The 26,749-nt window shown below is 55.1% G+C and overlaps 1 protein-coding gene across 7 annotated transcripts in view; it reads right to left on the reverse strand.

Annotated features, from left to right (window-relative positions):
• Positions 1–273: 273 nt before the first annotated feature.
• AFAP1 (actin filament associated protein 1) overlaps positions 274–26,749 on the reverse strand; it is a 146,727-nt gene continuing 120,251 nt past the window's right edge. For 5 of the 7 annotated variants that reach the window (XM_027074428.2, XM_027074270.2, XM_027074369.2 and 2 more), the window contains 7 exons: positions 20,679–20,796; positions 17,027–17,284; positions 14,794–14,908; positions 10,856–11,020; positions 9,061–9,251; positions 6,752–6,913; positions 274–4,440 (listed from right to left, as the gene is read on the reverse strand). In XM_027074428.2, the coding sequence (XP_026930229.1) occupies positions 4,414–4,440; positions 6,752–6,913; positions 9,061–9,251; positions 10,856–11,020; positions 14,794–14,908; positions 17,027–17,284; positions 20,679–20,796 (1,036 nt within the window). In that variant the 3' untranslated portion in view covers positions 274–4,413. Of the gene's footprint in view, positions 4,441–6,751; positions 6,914–9,060; positions 9,252–10,855; positions 11,021–11,093; positions 11,912–14,793; positions 14,909–17,026; positions 17,285–20,678; positions 20,797–26,749 lie in introns of those variants that run through there. The other 2 variants (XM_027074537.2, XM_027074593.2) reach the window with 2 other exon arrangements.

Below are 26,749 nucleotides of genomic sequence, written 5' to 3' on the forward strand. Positions count from 1 at the left end.
AAGACACGTCCGATTCGTAACCTGGCCCGGAGCCCGGCACTCAGCAGGTGCACAAGCGTTTCTTCAGTTCGGGTCTGTAGACTACGAACCACTTAAAAACACAACAGCTAAGGCTCTTTCATGAAAGAGGGTCCTTGCGGATGGAAACAAAGCACAGCCCCCACCTGCTCCTCCACCTGCTCCTTCCCCCCCCACCCCCCCCCGGAGACTGCCCGCAACTCGCCCCATTCCCGGCTGCTCTGCAAACCGAGTGAGCGAGACCCGGAGGCTGGCTGGACACGTACCGCTTTATTGATAACACACAAATGAGGCACGCCGGAGGGCGCCAGTCCGTGTGCTACACCGTGTAAAACAGTAGAAAAATCAGTTAGTAAAGCAGAAAATTCAAGTGATTTACTACAATATGGAGCAAACGGCCTGAAAACTGGTATCTCCATTGGCAGTTTCCACTGATAAAAGTTCTTACTTCATGAATTAAATACATTGAGAAATACAGTGAAAATCTATTTACAATCATTTAAAATGGGCACCGGTGACATATTTAATTAAAAAAAAATCTTTGATGCTTCTAGTTTGTTTTTTTCAAAGAGAATTTTAAATATGACTTTAGTTTTTTTTTCTTTTAAATACAGTAGGAAATAATTACAATCTTAATATGAAAACATTTTACAACTTATAGCCGTGGTCAATTAATGCTAAATAGAATGCAAAAGTTGGTGTTAAAATTTAAAGTCACTGCTTTCCTCCTCACTAGAAATCAAATACAAAGATTATTTCATTAAAAACACCTTTGGTCCCTAAGAATCACGATCTGACGATCCCATGTTGAAAACACCTTCCATGGCGACAGCTCGGAACGCCTGGGGACACGTGCCCGCTGCAGGAAAGGGGACTTTTTCTGGAAGATCACAGCTGGAACTGTTTCACAAAAGATGGGGCGGCAGAATCGAGGGAGCCCGGCGACCCCTGGGGCGCAGCCACCTGCCTTCACCCCGGACACGCCGCCTGGGGGCGCTCGTGGGAGAGGCTGAGCCCGCCTCTGGGCACGCAGTGTCGTTCACCGTCACGTCTTCACAGTATCAACCCGGCCCTCCACGGGGACAGCAGCCAGCAATGACAACAGGAACAAAGAGTAATTGCGCTCTTTAAAACGACACGACAGACTTAAAATTTTTCCCATTAAAAAATTATCTTAGAAAGAAAAAAAAAAGAGGGCAGCCACAGTGGGCCATGTGAGCGATGCCGCCTTGCCCCTCGGCGGTCCTGTCACACGCCTCGGCCAGCAGACCGAGTGCACGGCCAGGTGTGTGGCCAAGATGAGGCTTCCAGCCAGAGGGCACGCGGGGACGGTCGCCATTCCCTTCTGGACAGAAAAGATGTGACCACAGACAAATGGGTCCTGCCCGAGACACCCATGCTGCCCCCAGGTTGATCCCCTTGCAAAGCTGCACACAGGTTCCAGACTGTGGCTGTGAGTGAACAAGTCTGAGTCTCCTTCCTGGGCGCGGCCTTCAGGCCTGAGGGCACAGACCGCTCCAAACAGACTCGACAAAAGGTAAATCCGCAAACCATTCGGGTAGTTTGTTGAAACGCATGCGGGGGAGATCAGGCTTGGCAACACAGAGGTGTGCGGATGAACGGGATGGCGGAGGGGGGGCAGGACGGGTTCACACCACGGCGTGAAGGGTCACCCAGAGAAGACTCCAGAAAGCTCCACGGCCATCTGGGCCGCTCCCCAGACCCACACTGGTTACCGTGGTGGAACCGTCCGGACGCCCGGCAAGGGTGTGGCCAGCTTGCAGGGCCTTGCCCAACCCTCTACAGACTCTGAACAAAGGAAAAGTGACCTTCCCACCTGTGCCCACACCAGGTGACCAATTTCTGCCCACCTGTGACCACACTGAGGTGACCATTTGCTTCTGTGCAAAAGGCTGCTGGGTGACTTTCAAACGTTACAAACACAGAAGGCGGGAGGGGATTTTGAAGGTGGATGATGACATGTGACCAGAGGCAGCGCCTGGAGACTGATGGTGTGGCTTCAAGTGCTGCTAATGGAAGTGGCCCGTCACCCGCAGAGCTGGCCCCATCTGCGAGCCCCCCGCGTGCCTCCCACTTTGGGTCAGGGCCCCGTCATGGTCTGGCCATCACTCCATGAACGGGACCGTCTGTTACGGCTCGGGTGACGTCTCCAGTGGGACGTGACTGGCACCCACGCAGCGAGGGACCCTCAGCCCGCTGCACAGGTCACCTCGCCGGGCAGGGCCCGAGCCCTGGGGTGCTTGGGGAAGGTGGTAAAATGACATCGCTGTCAGGATTCTGACAAGATGGCTAATGTGTGTCTAATATATACAGACATAAATTAAAAACTCTATTTATTGAACATATACAAATAAATAACTTAATTTGAAGCAAATCCCTTCACCTAACTTTCTGACCAAATCTAAAGACATTGAGGGGAACGCACAGCAAAGGAGCCCAATGTCAGCAGACTTGCTCTCCGCGCGACCCCCACAAGTGGCTCCGCGGGACGCAGGACCCACCTGAGCCTGTTGGCCCCTTTAAAGGGTTCGTGGCTGTGAAAGCGAATTTAAAACCTGGCGTTTTAGACACCAGTTTTGTACGTCAGGAGCGTGAGGACCAGGGTCCGAGTCCTAGTCCGGGCTCTGGCTCCAACGGGTTGTGTCCTCGGGCAAACTCATGGGGATGAGGGTTAGCACCGCCTGGGGTCTCCCTGGCTGTGCTGCTGTCCATGGTCGGGCGCACAGGCTGCACACTTTCCCTCCTGATGGCCCTAACCTGGCAGCTGTCTCGGGCAAAGTCGGCTGTCAAGCAGAGAGGCCCCAGCGCCTTACGCTGAGAAATTTTACTGGACCGGAAGGCAGCAAAAATCTACGGTGGATCAAACCTTTTGCTTTTACAGAAAATCAGTTTCATAGAAGGAAGGCAAGGCGGTCCAGCTTCCCACACGGACGACAGCAGTGCTGGGAAGATGGGCCCTGAGGTCTTGGGGGCATTCCCCCTCGATGTCCCAGGGGGTCGAATGGGCTGGGTGCTGGGGAGATAGGTCTCCACCTGCTAACGGGTGACGGGGGCCCTGAGGGACAGGCCAGGAGACAGCTGTCTCCGCTCGGGCCCAGCTCCACAGCTCACACTCCCTGCTGTAAACTGTCTCGCTAAGGTCACAGGCAGCCTCAGGACCCCTAAGAAGAAAGGGCGGTGGGAGCCGTGGCGGAGCCCAGGACAGGCTATGCGGGCGCCTGGGGGAAAAGCGGGGCAGACCGCTTCTTGTCTGCGGTTCCCGTATTTGGTGGGGAACCTGCGGCGGATGGAAGCCTTGCTCCGCTGTGGCTCCACATGGTGCAGGAAACAACCTCCACGCGTGTGTGACGCGTGCCCCCGAATCTGTCTGCAGAGGGGTCCTGGGGTGACCACTTTTATTACATCAGTAGCTGCACCCCCCGTTACTGAGGATTCCTGAGAGGGTCCCTCTGGAGACACAGCAGATTACCTGGCTCTGAGAAACGCCACACGGGTGCAGGGACCCGACCCCGGCCCACGGGCCTGGGAGCAGCCCAGTGCCCCTGCGCTCCGGGTCTGCGTGCGGGAGGCAGGGCCGTGCTCTCGTCCTGCACCAGGATGCTCTGGTTCTGTGGCCGGGCGGCTTCCAGAACCTGCTTCTCTCACGGGACTGGCCCGTCTGTAAGTGGAGGTTTCATTGTAATCCCTCGAGGCACCTGCGGGCTCTGAGTGGCAGGCAGGGTCGGGGACAGCGGGGAAGGGGACAAGGACACACATTGGTGAGCAGCAGAGACGTTCCGCTGCCTTTCAAAAGCAGTACAAATAATTAATAAAATATGGTACAGAACCTCTGAAGAACCCTTAGAGCTAAGTGCAACACATGATAAAAGGAGAATTTTTTTAAGGTTTAAAAAGAATGGCAGCTTTTCACGTCACGGTGACAAAAGCCTTTGTCCAGAAAAAAGACGGTAAAAGGGGAAAGACGCTTCACAGCACAGGTGCATCACGTGCCCGCCTCCAGTGACGAGGGGGACGGGCACGTGGGGAGGGACGCGGAGACCCCGGCCTCTGGGCAGATGGGCAGGGCGGTGCCGCTGCCCACGCCGGCCGCGCTCACCCGCGAGGGCCCGGGTCTGGGCCCGGGGGTGCTGCGGGGCCGGCGCTCCCGGAACCCGGGAAAGGGGTGCAGCTCCCCATTCGCCACGGGGCTCCTTCCCGTCCTCTCTGCTCTTTGGCAAGTGGAGGCGGAAGCCAAAGTGTTACCAGGAAGTCTCTTTAAGGGGGACGTGAACAGTAGCGAGAGTGCGCGCGGGCGGGCGTGGGCGCTGGCGTCGGAGCTCGGTCACAAACCCTCGCGTCCTGTGCCGCGGCCACGCGGGCGCGTCCTGCCGTGCTCTACGTCCCGTTCTTCAGCTCCCATTCCTAAGTGTGGCGAGAGGAAGGCACAGGTCACGGTGGCCGGGGCCAGGAGGCAGGGCTGCGCCCCGGGGACGCAGGCCGCCTGCAGTGTGGGGACGGGCACGGCGGGGAGAATGGCCATCCCACCTGGGAGTCAGACCCACGCGAGGGGCCGCTGGGAGGTGCAGGGAGGGGGCGTGTGTGGGCGCGGGGCCGGGGGCCGAGCGGGGCGGCCGCGCTCCATCCCCCACGCCCCGGGGGGGCAGCGCTGGCCGACGTGCACACCCGACTCCTGCTGGACTAACGGGGCTTGTTCACTGCACACCTGCGCACATCGCATGAAACGGGGGATTTCTCACCTTTTCTGGGGTCAAAAGTCGAAGCTTAATTACAGTTAAAAGCATAGCTTTGGCCAATGTGCCGGAAACAGAAGCAAAACCGAGCCGCCCTCACGCCCAGGAAACCATGTGTGGGCACGGTCAGGCAGGCTGTGCAGACAGAGGACCGGCCTCCAGTGCGGCCTCCCTCGGCCCTTCTGCTGCTTCCCCGAGACGGCCACGTGGGCATGTGTCCACCGTGAAAGCCAGGAGGCCGCGTCCCCCACTCCCCACCGCCGCGGCTCACGATGTGCCCCGGGGCCGTGCAGGGTTTAGAGAGAAGACGGGTGTGCGTGTTGTCCACAGAAGCTGCCACGTGTCTCCCCGACAAGTTTAGCAAAGGTAATGCAATCGCCAGGCGCGGGTCACAGTGGCCAAAGCCAGGAGGGACAGAGCTGCACGAACACACCGAAGCAGGCCAAGGTGGGAAGGGAGACCACAGACCCACAGGCCCTCGCTGGAGAGTCTGCGGAGAGGTCGGGCGCCACCGTGAAGCAGCCCGGCACCCGGCACCTCCGGAAGGGTCTGCCTGTGGAGGCTCCAAAGGCACGCTGGGGCCATGGCACCAGGCTTCCAGAACACCCCTCAGCGTGCAGGTTTCCTGACGGAGCCGGGGGAGCACCAGGCCTGGAGCTGAAAGCCCGTGTGACAGGTGCCTCCCACCATCCGGGTTCCCATCGGGACCCGGAAGTCACTTAAGGGATGCCATCTGGGCTAACCCCTCCCGTGCCCAGAACGAGCCGACGGTCCTGGTCCTCAGAAAGGGGCTGGGGTGGGCCCCTGAGAGCACGCGTGTGATGCCCCTAAGTGTGGATTACTGTTCCCAAAACCCCTGGCCCTGACCCCAGCCATGAGGCCCCTGTCGCCTCCCAGGGATCCCGGAAACCCCTGTGCGACCCCCCTCTCCCTCAGTGAGGGACCCGCAAGCAGGGACAGCGGCTCCCCTCTGTGGACCTGGGCTGGCCTCAGTGCTGCCACCCATCTGAACCGGCCGAGGTCACGGGGAAGCAGCAGGGGCTGCCGTCCCCAAGCCGGGGGGCCGCCGGGCGCCCCCGGGGCATACAGCTGGATGGGGGGCTGCCGCGGCTCAGTGGTAAATCTGATTTCTTCCACAGGAGAGGAACAAAATAGCTGCTACACTCTTACCGCACGGCTCATCTACAAACAATTAGCGGGACCAGGGGGGCCGGCTCTGTGCGCTCCCCGGGGGGGCTGACGGGCACCCGGCAGGGGCACCTCTCAGCGGTCAAGGGTGTGCCAGGAAGGACGTGCCCGCAGCCACAGCCGCCAGCACCCACCGTGGGCACCCAGAGGGCCGCTCTCACCCACCCACAGCCACCTCTCAGGAGACACTGCATCTCTAGCCAGGTCGGGCGGGTTCTGACGGCGACGAAGGGCCCAGAGGCGGCAAAGGGAGGCTGCCCGCCTCCACACGCGTCAGAGCAAATTACATGCATCTGATGAATTAAGGTAATTACTCCCAGCCCGACTTCTCTGCATGCCACGCTTGCGATCACCGCAGTCAAGAACCGTTCACTTTGACAAACTATAACGGATTTAACATTTTCTGAGAGTTTTCGGTCTAGCATCCCAGCTTGTCAGGGCCAATTCCAGACAGGAGACTGGAGAGCACAGGTGGGCACAGGGGTTCACCCTGTGCCCCCAGCACCACCAGCAAGGCAGTGGGGCAGCCTGGACTCTGAGAACCAGAGGTCACCTGGTCCAGTCCCCACCCCAGGTCCGCCCAGAGCCACAGTTGCTAGGGACACCAGCTGGTCGGTGCCCTGAGCTAGGTTCTGGGGCTCTTGGCCTTTGAAAAGGAGGAGGACCCTGAAGGAGGCCCTGGCTGTGGGGATAACGGCGAGGCCCTTGGAGCACCCCCCCCACAACCTGTCCCTCCCATGGCAGCCAGCACACCCTGGGGCGGGTGCCCCCGCACATGGGAGGGCGGAGCTCACCTTGGCCTTCCGCAGCACGTGCCCGCGGCAGGGGGAGCTCCCGGTAGGCTGGCTCTTCCGTAGCACGGCCGCGCTGTTCACCGGCACCGGGCCCTCGGCATCGCTGGTCTCGCAGCTGGACATGGGTGAGCTCTCCAGAGTCCGATGCCTAAAAACTGGAGACTGTCAACGCAGAGAGAAGGCCCCTCATGAGGTATGGTTTCCAGGCCATCAGCATTTTCCAGCAGGAGAATCATTCAAGTTTTTTAACATTTATTTATTTTTGAGAGACAGAGAGAGAGAGAGCGCGTGCGCGCGCGCGCACACACAAGTGGGGGAGGGGCAGAGAGAGATGGAGACACGGAATCCAAAGCAGGCTCCAGGCTCTGAGCTGTCAGCACAGAGCCTGACACGGGGCTCAAACACACGAACGGTGAGATCACGGCCTGAGCCAAAGTCAGATGCTCAACTGACTGAGCCACCCGGGCACCCCGAGAATTGTTCATTTTAAAGAAAACACATGGGTTTTGGAAACAGGCAGAGACAACAACGACAATGGCCCTGCATGGTTAGCACCCGGCTCTGAGAGCACCTTTGACACGCCATTTCAGAGGGGACGACTGGTCGAGCTGGGCAGCTGTCCATTTGCACGGTGCTTTTTGTACCTTCAGAGAGCTCTGCGTGCCACCAGGCAGTGAAAGTCACTGTGACCGTGGCTGGTGGCAGCGCAGAGCTCCCTGGAGTGACCCCAGCCCGGATAATCCTGCAGCCCATACAGCTCGTGGACACCAAAGGAAGACGTCTTCTGAAAGGCTTAGCGTGTGACCAAATGTGCCTATAATTGGCAGCACCCCGCCCCCCCCCCCCACGAGGACACAGGCTGCTCCCTGGGGAAGAGGACTGGTGGGGAGCAGTGCCCACCCCGATGGGGGCCCAGGACCAAGCTCCCCATCATGGCGGCATAACACATGCTCGCATCTGGTTGGGTCACACGGCACGCCACTGAGTAGAACACTGCTTCAATCACCACTCAGTTGGGTCTCGTGGAACCCCCCACGGGGGCTGCTGGCCCTGGATGCCAAGCAGCTAGCTGTAGCCATGTTCCGGTTCACTTGGACATGCTTTTCAAAGGCCATGCTGGCCAGGAGGGAGCGGGGGACAGAATGGTTGGTAAGGAGAGAGTAACACCATCTCTCCCTGGGAGAGGCCAAGCTGGGTCCTTAAGGCAGCCCGTGATGCTCCTCTGGGACATCTGTCCCATGAGCCGCATTCCCAGGACAAGGTCCGGGCGGGTAGAGCCGGGAGCTGCCAGTGCCGGGACCGATGACAGCACCAAGGTCCAAGGAGAGACCTCCCGAGGGAGGACGTGGCTGGGCCCTGCGGGCTGGGTGGGGAGGCTCAAACAGACCAGTCCTGAGCCTTCCCAAGGACAGGTTGGCTTTGTGAGCCCCAAAGGAGAAGAGTTGATAAACGGGGGCCAAGATGGGGACTCTTGGTTGGGGGGGGTGGTGCAGGGTCACCGCTAGAGAGAGGAGGAACCCCCGGGGGGGATGCGGGGTTTCAGCTGTGCCCTGCATCCGTAAAGACATCAGTCTTCCCTGCGGGTCCACCCCAGCGCTGAGGGGAGGGGCAGGGGGCTTCACCCAGGCTCCACATTTTGCCAAGCAGTTTGGAAAGAGGGACAGAAAGGAGCCCTGGGAAGCGGGTCAGGTGGGGGGAGGGGGGTGCTGTCACAGGCTCCCGCAGAGAAGGAGGCACCGCATTCAGGGCTCCCCACTGGCCACGTGTGCTCAGGGCGGTGGGGGGGGGGGGGTCACTTCACTTCTCTGGGTCCCACGTTCCTCGACCGTAAAACGGAAGTAGTGACATCAGACTCTGAGGGTCATCTGGACCCGACAGAATAGTTATGAGAAGGACGCTGGTAGCTCCTCAGTGACTATGAGTCCCAGAGAGTGAACAGGAAGCCCCTGAAGGCACTAATTTGTGTTTCGAAAGTTCTTTCCCCTCGTCCTGTCAGATTTGACAAGGGTTCTGCCCCCCGCAACTTGGCGGGATCCCCAGCATGTGCTGGATGCTTCGTGAAAACCTGCTACGTGGGATTGAGATTTCCAGCTACTGAGCTGGAATCCAATCAGGACGTGTTTGGAAAGAGATAAAGAGAGCTGTGTCCTACGATGACGGGATCCGGGAAGGGAGAGGAGGGGGGCTGCCGTGTCCACCATGCTTACACAAAGAGGGGAAAACGTGAGGCCAGTGGCTCAGAGCACAGCCGGGAACCCATCCAGAGCTGGCATGTGGCTGTGTGCTCGCTGGGCTGGCAGGGACTTTACCTGTGGGCTCGACGTCCCTGATCGGGGCTCGATGGCCAGGCCCAGGGTGACCCCGCCGGCCAGGGCCTTCTTCAGGCTCTCCTTGACCTCCGTGAGTTCCAGCTCCAGGTTGACGCGCTCGGCCTCCTTCTGCTTACACTCCTCCTCCAGCCGCTTCAGCTTGCCTTCCAGAACCGCCTGCGGCTTCCTGCCTGCAAGCCCACGGACACGCTGTCGCTCCGGCCAACAGATGGCACACGCCGCTGCCCCTCGCGCGAGCTCTGCACAGCGCTGCGGGCCAAGCGGCCCTGACCTGGGTTCCCTTCTACGAAACTCAAGTTCAGCTGTTCGCTAAAAGAACAGCGACCATTTCCAACGGCTCTGCTTTCCTGCAGCTGGGAGACTGTGGCCCTGGAGGCCGGAGGCCTGGATTCCCACAAATCCCAGAATTCTGGGCCCAGGCCTCAGCGTACTCACCTCAACACAGGGGACTCAGAGCAGATGTGTGCAGGGGTGCCGCTGGCTTGGAGAGTCTGGCGGTCGTCCTGTCCCAATCCCCCCCTCCACCCCCCCCGTGATTCCTGGGCCTTCTCTCCTCCCGGAGGATCCACGATAAAGCTTTCACCCCCACAGAATAGGCACCTGTCGCTTCAAGGTGCATTTACTGGACTCGGTTTATTTGAAATGTGTCCCACGGACATAAGGCGCCTGGGAACGTACCCACTGGATGTGCAGGAAAACTGATCCCAAGGGGTTACCCGGCTCGCGTGTGTGGCCCTGGCCTAGTGCTCACCGCGTGGGAGCTGGTCTAACCTGTCTGCGTCTTTGCTACTCTGCAAGCTTGAAACAACGGAAGGAAGAAATCCTCCTTCTGTCTTGTGGGCCTGGAGGCTCCTACCCAGGTCTCTGACTTAGCATTTGGTTCCCCGCAGGCAGGCGGCTGGCTGCCACGTCCGGCCCCTCCTGCGGGTTAGCTCTCACTTGCTCAGCCTATATCTAACCTCCCAGTCTTTAAACTCCAAAAGCGCTTCCTGTCCCAACACTCATTGAGGCCCCGAAGTCCGGAGAGGCTGGACTGAAAGGCTGGAAAGGCTGATGAACTGTTTCACGTGCAGGTACGCCAAGGCCTCCCTGCAGGTGAGCCGTGTGAAAGCAGGCGTCTCCCCTTCGGACCCCTCGGGTCCTCTGCTCCACCCCGAGGCCAGCAAAACCGAAACCTAAAGCGTGAATCTTGCCCCAGGGTAAGAACCAGTCTTGAGCTGAGGCGACCTACATCAAACAGTTCCATCCGCACAACCATGAACCCCATATTCCTTGCCCCTGCCAGCAAGAACAAACCTGCCTGGTCCAGAGACGCCCCTCTCTCTGGTCCTGACTCGGCTCTCCAACAACGGCCATTGGGGCGTGTTTCCACTATCCTGGCCTGTTTCCCTGTTCCCTTCCAGGAGTTCACACGCCGTCTCTTCTCGGAGCACCAAGGGTTCCTTCCACCTCTTGCTTGGGCTCCTGAATCGTACCTGTCCCCGTGGACTGTTCTGCCAGCAGCCCCAACTGCTTCATCATACACATGACTTGAAACTGCCGAGCCCCGCCTGTCCCGTAGGCAGTCTCTGCTGCCAGCACCTGAGGAGGGGACAGCACCCGGCGGCCCCGCCCACCGGCCCTGGAGAGCAGGCGAGCAGGCTGACGGGCGGCCCTGGCCTCCTCTTGCCTGTTCTGCTGTGCCACCCTGGGCTTACCAGCACGGAGACGGGCGGTCTTACTGAGGGCAGGACAGGAAGTGCACGCTCTAGCCCAAGGAGGTGCCCCCGCATACCAGCATTCACTTCGATGGCGGCCCTCAAGTCCTTCCTCTCCTTCCGGAGCTGGGCCAGCCTGTTCCGCAGGGTCTCCTTCCTCTTCAGCAGCTCCTCTTGCTTGCTCTGCAACAGCTTGGCGTCGGCTTCGACCCGGTTCTTGCCATATTTGTACTGGTCAGCATCTTTAAAAAAAAAAAAAAAAAAAAAAAAAAAAAAAAAAAAAAAAAAAAAAAAAAGAAAGCCACAAAAGAAAATTAGGTTTAATTAAGCAGGTAACAGGGTAATTCATAAAGCCTATTTAAAATCAGCCAACTCGAGGTGTGCCTGGGTGGCTCAGTCAGTTAAGCGTCCGACTTTGGCTTAGGTCATGATCTGACGGTTCGTGGGTTCAAGCCCCGTGTTGGGCTCTGTGCTGACAGCTCAGAGACTGGAGCCTGCTTTGGATTCTGTGTCACCCTCTCTCTCTGCCCCTGCCTTGCTCGCACTCTGTCTCTGTCTCTCAAAAAGTGAATAAGCGTTAAAAAATATATTTAATAAAAATTTTTTAAAAAATCAGCCAACTTGGTAAAAGAAACTCTAATCTAGCTATTTCGCTAGCTCAGTAAGACAAAGAATGGGAAGCTGGACTTGAGTAGAAAATGGACAAATTCGAATAGTTTCAACAGCTTCCCAGGAGTCTCTGAGTTGAGTTAAGGGAACACAAACAGAACATCAGGACATTTTTTAACTCGCTTTCCTTTGCAGCACGCAACAATCTTCAATAAGGCTGCGGCTCAGCATTCTCTAATCCACACCAAGAGTAATCTCCTGGATGTGGGCACTTCTCTGTATTTTTCAAAAGACTTCCGTGAACACCGGCACACCCGAGCCCCATGACTGAGCCGCCTGGCAGTGTGGCCGGCTGGACGCAGCTCTGTCCCCTGTGCTGCGGTCGGTGTGTGGCCTGGACCGAGCACACGGCTATCCACTGAACGAGTGAAGGAATGAACAGGAATACGGGGAGTCTGTGTGCAGCGGGGTCTGGATCTGACTGGCTGGGCTGGAATCCCATCATGCCACATCAGCTGTGCGACCTGAAACAACGCGCCCCGCCTGTCTATGCCTCGGTTCCCGCAACTGTGACACAACAACCCCCAGGGCTGTTACCAGGGCTAACTTAAGATTTATGGAGCGCTCAGAACAAGCATGAAATGAGCACTTGCTAAATGCTCATTAAATAAGAGGAATGAATGAGTGAACGAATGAATGAACGAACGAACGAACGAGCGAACGAAGAGGAAACCAGTCTTAGGGAAACTAGTCGGAGATCTGGCCAACGCTACCACATTAAATCTTGTCCTCTGAGTATGTGGGCCTTATGAGGACAATAATTCAGAGAAACCCTCCCTGGAAAAACACCCTGAAGAGACAGAGATGCCACACGTGTGATCAAGGGTCACTGACTTTGGAGCTCCCACTGCCTCCTGCACCTGATTGCGACTCAGGGGCCTCCTACGAGTCAGCCGCACCCCTGCACCCCGCCGCCTCACACCCCACAGCACCGCCATCGTCGGCTTGTGTGTCTGCTGCCCCAGGGGACTGGCAGTGACCCCTGGGCAGGTGTGTGGTGTGATGCCAGAGAGGCCGCCAGGACTGGGCAACGAATCTCCCCGAGGCTCAGCTTCACCCCACCCCCCACCCCCCCCATGAAGCAGAAGCGAGAAGCCCACCTGGAGGTCCAACAAAATTTGAGATCTGTACCTAAAACCCATCCCAACAAAACCACAAGGTGCCTGGGACGGGGTGGACCCTCACTGGCAGCTCCAGTCACCGTCAGTGACAATGGAGTCCCCAGGAGCCCCAGCCGGCCCCTGTCCTAGATGCTGAAGGTGCTGACTCCTGCAATGAAACCTGCGTTTAGGAAGGCAGGTGCAAATCTTCAGTCCCCAGGCAACCTCCCCTCACTAGAGACAGACAGACCGAAAGAAAAAGTACACACACAGCATGATATTAAAAGGATCGCAGCCCGAGGGTGACGAAATCGGCCATTTGAAACAAAAGCACTGCGGGCACCGGCTAGAGTGCTCGCTGACTTCTAACCGGAGAGGCTTTCCCAACAGACCTGCATGCACTAACCTATAAATGTCCACATCTCTGGGTCCCCGTGCCATAAACCCCGTCCAGCCTGTAACGCAACTGGCTGAATTCAGCAAAAACACTGAATGCAATTATTTTTTTTCTTCTGTCACTGTTAGATGTCACCAAAGTTAATACAGGTTCCCTACAGAAGGTCTCATAACATAAAGGAATAAATCACCTAGGAAATGAAAGGAGCACGGGCCCTGGGAGAAAGGCTGTCAAGACAGAGATCTCATGAGGGTCAGGTCCCATGTAGCAAGGTTCTGGGGCACAAGCTATTTCTTTCCCCCATGTCCCTCCACGAATGAAGAGCGCTAACCTTTTAAGTGACTATAAATACACCCAACTGCATTAGAGAAATAAGATTTGTCAGAAAGACGAGGTCAGAATTAACTAGCACAATAACATTGTGACGAGGGGGATTTGGTCCAGCCGGCTCCCGACCTATCTGCTCGAAGCGCACGTATGAGGAGAAGGAAGTAGAGACAAGCTGATGTACAGAAGAGAAGCCCCCTTGGGGCACAAGCGGCCAAGGATTGTTGGTCAAGTCCAAGGCTCGTCCTTGTATGTGGCCAAGGAAAGGGCCGCCCTCTCCATCCCCAGACACTCTCACACTCCGAACGTCCGTCACAGTGCAAACAGGAGGTCACTCAGTCAGGTGCTGAGAACACCTGAGGGGTTACTAACGAGCCAGCTGGCCTCATCGTCGGCTCCACGGAGACCGTCTACCAGCCAGCGGTACCGAGCCAGATTCAGAAAGTACAGACACAACTCCCCACTCGATCTCCGGAGTCTGACTCCCATCCTCCTCCCCTAACACGTCCACACCCGCTCAAGAGCTCCCGAACCTCGTAACGGCCTGAGCCGCAGCCCCTTTACCAGCAGGTCTGGCCGAGAGCTTCCCCGGACACCCGAGCAGCTGGGCGGCAAGCACCCTGCGCGTGCTGCCCGGGCAACAGGCACGGCTGCCCCGCTGGCCGAACGAGTCGGGGCCCAGCGCCGCCGGGGCCGAAGCAAATCTGCACGGGTGTGGACGGCGCTGTCACCTGAGGTGAATCCACCGCAGGTGGGGAAGGGCACCGGGCGCTCGGGCGGGCTGGGTCCCCCCTCGTGTCCTACTTCTGCTCTGCTCGGCCGCCTGCAGATGTGGAGTCTGACGGCAGTGCTCACTCTGGTTCCGTTACTGGCCAGCTGTGAGATGCTGCGGGAGCCCCTCGGTCTCTCGGAGAGGATTTCTGCGTCTGCATGGCGGGGCAGACGACACCACCTGCCCTGATAAACAGGCCGGGCGAACCAACAGGGGAACGCGAACATCGGCTCGCAGACCCTAAGGCGGGGCACGAACACGCATCCCGTCAACCTTCCGCCGCTCTCGTGCCTGGAGGCCCACGGGATACCTCAGAGATGTCACAGAGACCACAGCCACTTGTCTACACCACCAACACGGGGAGCCGAGCTCACAGAGCGCTCGCGCGGCTTGACAGAAGTCACTAAGTCACCAACAGACCGGGGACGCAAGCTGACGTCTGCTGACCCGAAGCCCAGGGCGCCTACAGTCGTGTCCTAGGGAAACAGCGTCAGAGCGGTTGCACGCCGCCTGTACGCCTAACCGGTCAGCTTTGCTTCTCCTTTCATACAGCGCTCAGAAGAGCGGAGTTAGAGACCGTCACCCGTCTTCGGCCCGGCAAGGAGGCAGGGTGACGATGAACGCAGTCCCCGCTCTCCACCGGACCCCCACACATGGCATCTCTACCTGAGCAGGTGAGAAGACGGCTCTTACGGCCCCAGCCCTGCAAACCGCACCTGAAACTAGAAAGGACCCGGACGGTGAACTTACTTGAAGGCGTGCGTTTCACGCTGGATGCCGAATCGGCTTGTTTTTGCTGACTGCTTGGAGTCTTCCCCTTCCCCGGGGCCCCACTGGAGGCTGCCGGGGGCTTTTTACCCTTCAGCTGTCAAAACAAGCAGAAGGAAATTAAAAACAGACAATAAAAAATACTTTTTGTTTTCAGTAAGTTGTCTCAGTCTCTGAATCCTTCCTATAACCTAGCACGGACGGAAAGCCAGCATGCGTTCCAAACACTGAGCTGCTGTGGTTTTCCTGCTCTGGCTTACGTGGGTCTGGAGCGGAGGTCCGAGGCCAGTGAGGAACTTGGATGTCTCCAGTTGGGATGCAATGAAAGTTATATACGCTTCTATTGGGAGATCATAAACGCTAATCAAGAAGCTGGCACAGGCAGCAGAATATCCGAGAGCATTTGGTGGAGATTCCTAAAAGTGTGGTTTCTAAAAACAAACGGCTCGTCTTTCTGGGGGATTCTCTTTAGGGGAGCGGCATGGCCAAGCATCAGATTTCTGCTCGAAGGGCCCTGCCGCTGCCTGACGTCCTCACGGGACAGGTAACTACCTTCCGATTCATGGGCGGGTCAGAGGACAGAAGCAAGGAGAGCGACACAGGACCAGTATGAATGCAGTCGGTTCTTGGGAAAGATTCAACGGTACCTCTACTCCTTCACTGCAAGCCAACAGACGCTGGGTTTTGCTTACGTGATACACGTGGACCTTACTTATGTCATCAATCAACCCAGAGTGGCGGCAAACGTCGACTCCAGACCCACGCTTTCCCACAATGCCTCGTTTGCTGCTATTGTGGGCCCAGTGGTGGGGAGGTGGACAGACGGAGCTTCAGGCTCTGACTCTATGGTTTGGGACACGCTGAGCAAGTCGTTACAACTCTTGGAGCTTCCATTCGCTCATTAAAAAAAAACATAAATATACCGAGTCCTCCCCACAGGGTTCCTAAAAAAGTCAGGCGACATGCCAGACACGTGCACAACATACGGCAAACTGTAGGTTCTCACTAACTGAAAGACCTCTCCATTAAACACCAGGTCCCTGTTATTTGGTCAAAATGACCAAACTAGCACAGGAAACCTAAAGGCTCTACTATTCAACTTACAAACGTGTCTCCTACCTTAAAACAGAGTAAAAACGAATAAAAACAAGCACATCGAAATGACGTATCGAGTCATTCCAGACTAATCTGGGGACAAAGCAAATGTGCCAGATGGCATACTTGCCCCACAATTTCCACCTAACAGAACTTTTATGCCAATAAAAGGAGAGAAGTCCGTAGACACGTTCGTGTTCACTGAGTGAATCTTCACAGATCTGAGCAGTGGTCGTTAAAAATCAGAAACAAACAAACCTTCCCTGGGATTTTGGTGAAATCGATGAGCTGGTTAGAGCTCTGCCGGCCTCCGCCGCGCAAAGCGCTAGGACCTTACCAGGCAGTCACTGCTTCCTACAGTTACCCCAAAAATGGAGCAAAAAGAATGTAATTTAAAGTGTACCCCTCTGCTTCATGTTTGTAGAGTATTCTCATATCGTGGTGCTTAGATCTGTATGCCAAGTACAGAAAGTCCTCGGGCGGAAAATGCATGAACACACCAGATTAGCACTGACACTGCAATGTTATCGTCTGCCGTAACTAGGAGGTACAGAGCAGACAGCAGTTCAACATCCAGCTTATTTATTCAGTGATAATCCAAAATCCTCATTACTACTTGGTTTTAGGCAGTACGCTTTAGACTCGTTGCAGAAAAATACTGTAGCATCTTGAAGATCCTGTTCTGTTTAAAGACCAAAAGCAAGTCCAGCTGGAGTCCAGCGTTCCTCACGTACGTGCGATGGGAACATATTGTAAAGAGCTTGCAGGGCAAGAATGTTCTGGAAAGTTATACTGTCCCTGTCCTTTTTTGAAACCTTTGCCTTAAGTCAACATAATGCACAATATTCACTGGGGAATTTTCCAAGAATAGAAAAAGAGCCAGATTTAGGCCAAGAAACACAGTGCTTAAGCCATGAACTAGTTAGGAGTGTTTGATCAGTTCCTGGGCAGCAAAACATCGATTACATTTGCAAATTCTGTTCTAGTTGAGGACAAAATCCCGCTCCACCCTTGATGGGTCTCAGCCGCTGTGAGCTGGGGGCTACACTATCCTTGTAACGCCCTGCAGGAGGCCCGCGGTTCAGACAATTCTAGAACAGGATGGAAGGAGATGCTGTACCTGGGAGCTGAGCCCGACAGAAGACGCCCTCCCCAGAGAAGAGGTGTTAGTGGCAGACTGAGTGCAGGAGGGAGGGTATTTGTAATGGTTACAGGACAGTCTGTCGGCAGATGGCCTAGAAGCCTTTCTGTCAGCAGGCGGGTAGCGCGCAAAGATTTTCGGAGACGGCAAGTTATCGTACAGGACTGCGTTATCATAGAGCACCTCTTCTCCCAGGCCTCTGGCACGGGAAGCAGGAGGGCCGTCTTCAGGGTCCCACTGCAACACACGGCTTCGTCGTTAGTGCCCTCGGCCACAGAAAGCATAGCAGAGACATCATTAGTACCCCCCAAAACGCATACGTGTACCCCACGCCGTTAGCAAGAACACACACGCGCATGCACACACACGTAAGCGGACAACTTTTCTACTTTGGGAGACTCAGGAGGGGTTGCTTTTTTCCTTAAGATCATTCCCAGGGTAACTGGCTTATGAAGTTTTTGTTTTGTTCCTTTCTTTAAAAGTAGAGGGGAAAACAAAAAGGATTTGACATTTTTTCTTTAAAGACCCCAATTTTGGAAGCTCCAATCCAGAGAGCGGAAGCCATGTGACAGCCTGGGGGCCCAGAAACCTCGGCCCAGAAAGCGCTTTATTTTACAGTAATTACTACAGCCCAGACGTTGTTTTAAGTGCTTCGAAACTGTTGACCCCTCTATGTCCCCCGGGGAATCTCAAGATGCGGGAGGAGACCGCGGCACAGAGCCTGGCCCCCAGCCGCGCACGGCGCTGCCTCCAAGCTGCAGGTGCGCCAGGGTGACACCACCTCCTGACTCCGCCTGTCTGTCACGCACGTGTCAGCGGCTCAGGTGTTACAGGTGACCATCAGTGTGCACCCGGGTGCCACACTCTGTTCTACCTGAAGAAAGCACAGCGACCAAAACACAGTCTGTTGAAAGAAAGAAATCAAATCATCACAGAAAAGAGGACGTTTCAGAACATGGCGGATATAATGGTGTTGTTTTAGCAGGAAAGGTTTTCACAAAGGACTAAAATAACTACGGGCCACTTTAGAACAAGGACATTCAAGTGTGAAGTAAACCCAGACTCAGAACCACAGCCAGAGACCAAAAGGTCTTTACCAATTGCTTTGCACTTTCCAAAAAAGAGAGAAATATTAATTCCTAGGTTGTGCTCATTTTACCCTATTTTTACATCCTTCTGGCAGCACACTGTAATTACAGCCTTTTGTTACAAAAATAGAAGCGGTCTGAGTCTCACGGGAGGGGCGCTTCTGTCTGTTGCAGCCGCTTTGACGTGTCTATTTCTGTGATGCAGGGACCCGCCCGCCATCTACACGCCGCGGCCCCTGCGCACAAGCCTGGGCTGACGGCCCTGCGGGGGCAGCCCAGCACACAGCTGTCCAGGGTTATCTGAACGCTCCAGACTGGACCATCACCTCCCCAAATGCCAAAGGATCGAGTCACATGGAACACTTAGAAACTGATACTCCACGGACGTTTCTAGATTAAAAGTACCTCAGAAGGTCCCTTTTGAGACCCGCTTTTATCTCGCGCTGGCGTCAGGGGGGCACTGAGGGTCAAGGATCACTGAAGTAGAGACCCTGACAAAATGCCAGATTTGGGGTCAGAAAGCACGAACTTCGTAAAACCGAGGAAGGAAGCCTCCCGAACAAGGGACAGCCTGGTGCTGGAGCCCGGAAAACAGAAGCAGTTTAAAGAGGGGCCTTGGCTTCCAGGAAGCCCTCAGCAAGCGAGAGAGCCACAGATACTGCACCTGGGACCTCAAGTTGCCACCCTGCCGCACACACGTGCAGAAACAATTCCTAAATGCAGAGTCCTTCCAGAATGGTGGGTTTTTATGTCTGAATCGGACGACGCTGCGGGTGCTCGAAGGAAAGCTCATTCCTGGGGACGGGCTGAACCCCCGTGACACAAACCTAAAGGGATGGAGGGGTGGATGGGGCGTGCTCGTGCCGGCCCACCCAGCTCTCCCTGAGCCCTCCGTGTGGAAGGTAAGGAAGAAGGCAGAAAACCCTTGGAGGAAGAGGGACGCAGAAGGGCCTTTGGGTGGGAAGGCCCAGAGACAGTTTTGTGTGATGTCTTTCCAACACAGGGGGCGCCTGGGACCAAGGGCTCAGAGAAGCTCACGACTGCGTGGGGGCGAGTGGGTGGCTGGACCTACCACCAGGGGTAAGGCCACTCTGTCAACAGGAGCTGGTGGCTGCACGGAGCAAACGGAGGCCAGCACAGCCAGGGGCCAGCCCTAGCCAGTGCCTAGGAAGGCAGAGAGACTGCCCAAGAACCTGCTCTCACAGGGGCCACCATGCAGCCCTCCCTGAGTCGGAAGGCCACCGGGGGACAGAGGCTACAACTCCTGTATTGTGTCTTCAATCCCTAGTGCAGACCCTGGGCGCTAGGGGCCATGCGGCAAATCAGGAAGGAGGGAGAGAGGATGGGCAGGCAGGGAGGAGGGACTGCGCGATAAGGAATCCAGTAAAGAGCCTGCGGACGGGGCCCTTCAGGAACCCCAGGGCAGACCCGAGGGGGTGGAGGGAGGCACGCCCAGGGCAAGCTATCCAAGACCCTGGGACAGACACATGACATCACTACATTTGATAGCCAGCTGGTCACCCAGCTGGTGGTGGTCTGACCCAGACCACAGTAACCTTCTTTTCAGTTTGCTTCTACTTCTGAGCTCCAGGAGTCCTTGCCTGACCCCCGCACTTCCCTCGAGAAGGCCGTGATCTCCCGGTGCCTGCCTTGGGCAGGTGTGGATTTGATAACCACACAAAAGAGGGGGCTGATTGGGGACGTCCATCCAAGTACCGAGAGAAGAACAGGTGAGCAAAACAGCAGGAAAAAAGTCCAAAATACCTTCCAAGATTTGAAAAACACAACAATAAACACATTCTCTGCCGAACTTCGAAACGTATCCTGACGCGATGCCAACTTTAAGCCCACCCAATACCAGGGGACCGACGGTAAGATGGTTCCTCGAGGGCCTCTCCCCTGGTGGCCCGGAGGACGGCACGGGGCCTGGCCCAGGGAGTGTGCTCAGTGACGGCTGTTCTGTTCGGCGAAGAATGTGGAGATGTGGTAAGAGTTTACTGATGAGGTCCGCTCATTGCGTACAGGACACAAAGTACTGAGAACCGAGCCGGCCAGCCTGAGGCCACGCAGAGCTGTCACTGAGCACCCGCACTGCATTCCTACGGGCAGATAAGCCGCTCTGGACCAGGGGCCGGGCGTCCTGGGTGCTCCAAGGCCACCAAGGGGGAAGACGCCTTGAGTCTGAGGTGCGGCCACTACGCCGAGGCAACATGTCCCTTCTGCTCCCTGAGAACCGAGCCTGGGCTCTATTTTGACATATATGAGGTGCCGTCCTATGTCCCACATTTCAGGACGTGTTGAGACACAATGACGTGGATGCTGAATGACAGCGTACTGGTGTCCAGGTACCCACTTGCTCAGATGCACACTAAGGTCACAAACAAGCCTGGGAGAGAGGGACACGGGTTCCATCCCGCCTCAGAGCACGGCCAAAAGCCCTCTGGCGCCTGGCCTGAAATTGGGGTCCCAGATTACAGGAACCCTCGCGCTGTCCCGCCTCTGACACAGCCGAGCCCGGACCCCCGTACGAGTGGCGCACTCACCGAGCCGTTAATGCAGGGGACGTCGTCGTAATGCAGCGCTGTGCCGCTGGGGTGGGCGTAGCCGTTGGAGGTGCTCCCCAGGTACGGGTTAGTGGAGACGCCACGCCTGTTCATGAAGCTGCAAGAAAGGAGGTGAGTTAGGCCCCTCCAAGCCACCCAGAGTCTCACCCGAGATGGGCTGGGTGCTCAGGCCAGACCGGAGGTGACGGGGGACAGAAGCGCGAGCCGGCACGCCGGCAGAAGTGGGGTGCTGGGTTACGGCAAGGACAGGCTGCTCTCCTGTAAGACTAGGGAACACCGCCTGCAGGGCTGCGGCCAGGACCAGAGATCACGCATGCTGGGACATGACGCAGTGCCGGCACGTGACCCAGCTGTTCAACACAAGCGACAGGTTTCCTATCTGCAGTGCGCGGCAGGGGCGCCCGGCCGGCTGCCTGCTGGCTGGGGCTCGGCCTTGACCCTCCGCTGGGCGCGCACCGTCTGTGGCTGCTTTCCAGCGCTTTACGGGCTTCTTCCAGGAGCCTGCTAACATGAACGCCCTGAGGCAGAGACTCCCAGCTGGCAAAGCTGAAGTATTTACTATGCGGCCTTTCTGGGGAATGTTCGTGGAGCCCAAGCTCCTTAGGGCACTGTCAGCACGCGTTTCTCCAGTTCCCAGTGTTCATGCAGCATCGCTACCTCAAGCCACTCGCCTCTCGTGAGTGCCTCCTTCCCTGACAGCGGCCAACACGTCTCCAGGGGGAAAGCCGGATGGGGCCACCCCCTGCTCTGAACTGGCGGCCGTGACGCTCCCACAGCAGTCAGAGTGCCGCGTGGCCTGCGGGGCTCCACCACCAGCCCGCTACCTCCCTGCTTCTCCCTCTCACCAACCACCCTGCAGGCCGCCCTGCGCAGCAGCTTTGTTCCCGAGGTCCCTCTGGTCTTTCAGCCCCGGTGGGAATTTACCCTGGCACACGAGAGCCCCTCCCTGAAACTGCACAGTAAGGGCTTCAGTGCCGCTACCCTTCTGCTTGTGCATATTGCTAATCGCCACCTGATGTGTCTTTATGCTCGTCCCCCACGACGTCAGCCTCAGGAGAACATGGCCGTGGTCACTCTTGCCCATTCCTGGACCTCAGGAATCTGGCCACAAGACGCTCGGCCTATACGTGCTGGATGTGTGCACGTGTGAACGGTTTACTCGTGAAGTTTATGCTTGTGAGAAGTGAAAGATGTAAATACCCAGGGAGGAGATAACCTAGATAGCACCCTCTCTAAACTAAAATAAATAAGTAAATAGCTAAACTAAAGTAGCTTCCGGACTTCAAGATACATTACAAAGCTGTAACCATCAAGACAGTATGGCACTGGCACAAAAACAGACACGCAGATCAATGAAACAGAATAGAGAACCCAGAAATGGACCCACAAACATATGGCCAACTAATCTTTGACAAAGCAGGAAAGAATATCCAATGGAATAAAGACAGTCTCTTCAGCAAGTGGTGCTGGGAAAACCGGACAGCGACATGCAGAAGAATGAACCTGGACCACTTTCTTACACCAGACACAAAAATAAGCTCAAAATGGATGAAAGACCTCAATGTAAGATGGGAAGCCATCAAAATCCTCGAGGAGAAAGCAGGCAAAAGCCTCTTTGATCTTGCCCGCAGCAACTTCTTACTCAACACGTCTCCGGAGGCATGAACTATTGGGACCTCATCCAAATAAAAAGCTCCTCTGCACAGTGAAGGAAACTATCAGCAAAACTAAAAGGCAACCGACAGAATGGGAGAAGATATCTGCAAATGACATATCAGATAAAGGGTTAGTATCCAAAATCTACAAAGAACTTATCAAACTCAACATCCAAAAAACAAATAATCCAGTCAAGAAGTGGGCAAAAGACATGAATAGACACTTCTCCAAGGAAGACATCCAGATGGCCAACTGACACATGAACATCATCAGGGAAATACAAATCAAAACCACAATGAGATACCACCTGACACCTGTCAGAATGGCTAACAACAACTCAGGCAACAACAGATGTTGGCGAGGATGCGGAGAGAGAGGATCTCTTGCACTGCTGGTGGGAATGCAAGCTGGTGCAGCCACTCTGAAAGAGGTTCCTCAAAAAACTAAAAATAGAACTACCCTGCGACCCAGCAATTGCACTACTAGGCATTTATCCACGGGATACAGGTGTGCTGTTTCAAAGGGACACATGCACCCCAATGTTTATAGCAGCACTATCGACAGTAGCCAAACTACGGAAAGAGCCCAAATGTCCGTCGATGGATGAATGGATAAAGAAGATGTGGTATATATATACAATGGAGTATTACTCGGCAGTCAAAAAGAATGAAATCTTGCCATTTGCAACTATGTGGATGGAACGGGAGGGTATTATGCTAAGTAAAATTAGTCAGTCAGAGAAAAACAAAAATCATATGACTTCACTCACAGGAGGACTTTAAGAGACAAAACAGATGAACATAAGGGAAGGGAAGCAAAAATAATATAAAAACAGGGAGGGGGACAAAACAGAAGAGACTCATAAATATGGAGAACAAACTGCGGGTTACCGGAGGGGTCGTGGGAGGGGGGAATGGGCTAAATGGGGAAGGGACACTAAGGAATCTACTCCTGAAATCATTGTTGCACTATATGCTAACTAATTTGGATGTAAATTAAAAAATTAAATTAAATTAAATTAAATTAAATTAAAAATAAATAAATAAATGGGAGGAAATCCCACCATATGTGACAACATGGATTAATCTGGAAGACACCACACTAAGTGAATTAAGCAAGTCACAGGACAAATACTATATGCTGTACCTTTATTGTCATTGAGGTGAGAAAATAGTTTTTAGTCTCTATCATCCGCCCAGTTTTGTTATTATAATTGGCTTTCCAAATACAAAACTAATGTGATATTACAAAAAGGAAAAGTTCTTAATGAAAACTAATAAAATGTGAAATAATCATGTTACTAAAAGAGTTACAGAAAAAAAAATAGTCTGGAATAAAAATACATGTATTTTTAAAAAATTGTGTTTCTTCACGGGATCTTAGATTTCTATGGTAGCTAGGTGCATAAAAATGGGAGAAAATGAAACTGGTGAGGGCAGGCCTGGGAAAGAGGTCTTACAGTGAGGCCAGCCTGTGGTTCTGTGAGGAGAGGAGGAGCCTGTGGTCCGAGGGGGCCCCTTCCCATCTGTCTGTCCCATCCGTCTAAGCACAGGCACCACCTCTGCTGGGCCAAGGCCACGGCGCGTGGTCCCGCCTCACACGTGCACTCTTCAACGTGAAGAGAACGGACACAAATGTGTAGGATGATTCTATGAAATTACATACAGGAACAGGAAATGTGTAGGAAAGAAAAAGACAAGAAGAGAAAAAACTTAAACAAAAAATTTCAGAACTCTGCCATGACAGAAGGTTTTTTGTTCAAAGATATGTATTTAAGGTTTTCTAATTTAAATGTCCCATTTGAAGGCATCATGGGCTGAGTCACCGTGTGCACGTGTGGTCGACGAGCACTGTGACACACAGCCGCCGTGGTGGTCACGGACCGCGTGTCGGGAACACGCACGGTGGGGACCGTCGAGTGCTTGACGTGTGGCGGTGGGCACGCTGGGGCACAGTCGCCAGGAAGGAGTGGGCTCCGGCAGGGGCGGGACAGAAGCTGGGCACAGACCCCAGAGAGGTCGCGGACACGCGGGACGGCCCCGTTGGAAGAGGCCTGGGCCTTACAGCGGGGGACCTGCACCCCCCCCCCCCACAGGTCTCCGGGCCCTAAGCTGCAAGGCGAGCCCCGTCTGCGTGCTAGGCCCCCGTCTTCTGCCTGCTGCTCTTTCCACAATAGGGGTTTTAACCAAACATAAAAGTGGACATGAGATAACAGAGCACACGCTACCTGCTAAATCAAGACCGTAAGACGCTCACAGAAGTACGCGTACCGTGGTAAGATACGGACTGCCAAGTGTATGGATCTGGGGCACTGAGTCCATTCACGCTGCTGGGCGGCCGGCACCGCCCTCCACCCCCAGACCTTCCTCCTCTGAACCTCCGTACCCATGACACCCTCCCTCCCTCCCCGCCCCCGGGGCCCTGGGCCCAGCGTCAGCTTCCGGCCTCTCCGAATCCGCCAGCTTCAGACCCCATGGGAGCGAGGCAGACAGACCGCGTCCTCTTGCATCTGGCTTATTTTACCGAGCACCGTACCCGCAAGGTGCATCCCTGTTTTGAGGGGTTCACGGGAAGGTGACTCAAGACAACAGCTCCCTTCCGGCCTGTCCACTGCCCTCTCTCCGTCCACCCTGATCCACAGCCTTTTAGCGTGTCGTCACTACTTCCATAGCCTCGTGGGTCTCCAAAGGGAGTGTGACTTGAAATCAGTGTCAGGAAGAACATTCAGAACGTCTCTCTTGTACCATATAATCGATACATCTCACTTAAAGCTAGGCTAGGCCGTGGGAAAACAGGTTCCAACTGTTTACCATTATTAATATTCTGAAATACGCTACTTTTCCCGGGAGAATTTAAATTGCTATATTTTTACTGCCCTCTTCCCAAAACACATCACTGTCCTTTCCCCTCACACATAACCAACGCACAGACACTCCCCCACCCCCCCCCACCCCCCACCCAAGACCTTGGAAACATTCATTAACCAGCTGCCATTTGCGTCAAAGCAAAAATTAATTTAATCCCAGGACATTTATTGTACTGGCGAGCTGCCATAATTTATATTCTGAACATTATTTACTTGTTAAACGTCTTCTCTCAAGTTTTGCAAGAATTTTTAGCTTGCAAACTGACAAACGAAAATACACTTTATTGCTAACACCTATAAAGATTTTAACGAGGTACCAAAGAGTCTTGCAGCCATAAACTCCTTGCACGCATCCTTTTAATAAATGATTTCTCAATATTGCAATCTACGTTCCTTTCTCAAAAATGTGGCCTTCCCACATTTGGTTTAGATTACTATTCCGCTCATTTGGAAAGCCAAGTTTTGTTCTGGGGGAAACGCGGCCACTCGGGGCCTGTCAGACACGCGATGAGTGCTTTGGTGATTACAGCTGAGGTCACGGGTGCACTCGGAGAGGCTCCAGAATCTAGTAAATTCTGAAGAAGCAGCTAAAAACCATAACCTCCTTTCTTTTATGTCACTCTAGACATGGAGATTTTGCAAAACCCAGTGTGATGTTACATTTCTTAGAGAGCCGCTTGATTAAACGTTCTTCAATTACTGCATGTGCCGAATGACGAGGGGGGTTCACTGCAATTCACCTGCATTTTGTTGACCAGACAGGGTGTTATCACAGAGAAACGACGAACATGAACAGAAGAGTCAGTTGACTCAGTGACTTGACTGAGTCACTCTGATTCTGACACTAAGAACAGGAAGTCCACACTTGAGAAAGACCGCTAAGCGTTACTGGGGATCTGCTGGAAAAGCTGCACCAAAACTAACTCATGTTGTCAAGGCTACTGATTCACCTCAGTTGGGGGTAACACGTGGCTCGATCCCTAACACCAGCCCATGTTCCTCTATTCGCCCCAGAACATCTCAGCCAAGCAAGAAACGTTCACTCCCCAGTGCCGCTCGAGGGACGCAGGAACACGGCTCAAATTCGCTGTAGACACCACGTGTGTGGCAAAACGGATGACGGGACTCGGGGGGAGCAGGCGAGTGCCAGTGTGGACACGGGGGCTCATCTTCTTCGCACTCAAAGGGACTCACCGTCTGACTGAGGGTCTGCCCACGGCTGCCGGCACGTTTAGCAGCACGTGTGGATGGTAAACCCCATCACCCGCTTTGTTTCTACCCACCTCGCCTCGGCCCCAAACGCGGACCCTCCGTCCCTACAGACTGTCTGTGAGGGAAGCAGAAGCAGGCGCCTGGGGATCGCAGACGCGAGACCGGGAAAAGCCTGGCCTCTCCAGAGGGAGCCGAGGCACCGAGAGCCTCCAGACCACTTGTCCGGAATCTCCACGTAGTAAATGCTGCGCGGGACCCGCCTGGGTTCCTTCCTCCTCACCCAGCACCTCCCCAGCACAACCGCAGGGCACAGGCT

This window comes from Acinonyx jubatus, chromosome B1, assembly GCF_027475565.1.
Source record: "Acinonyx jubatus isolate Ajub_Pintada_27869175 chromosome B1, VMU_Ajub_asm_v1.0, whole genome shotgun sequence".
Taxonomy (NCBI): Eukaryota; Metazoa; Chordata; class Mammalia; order Carnivora; family Felidae; genus Acinonyx; species Acinonyx jubatus.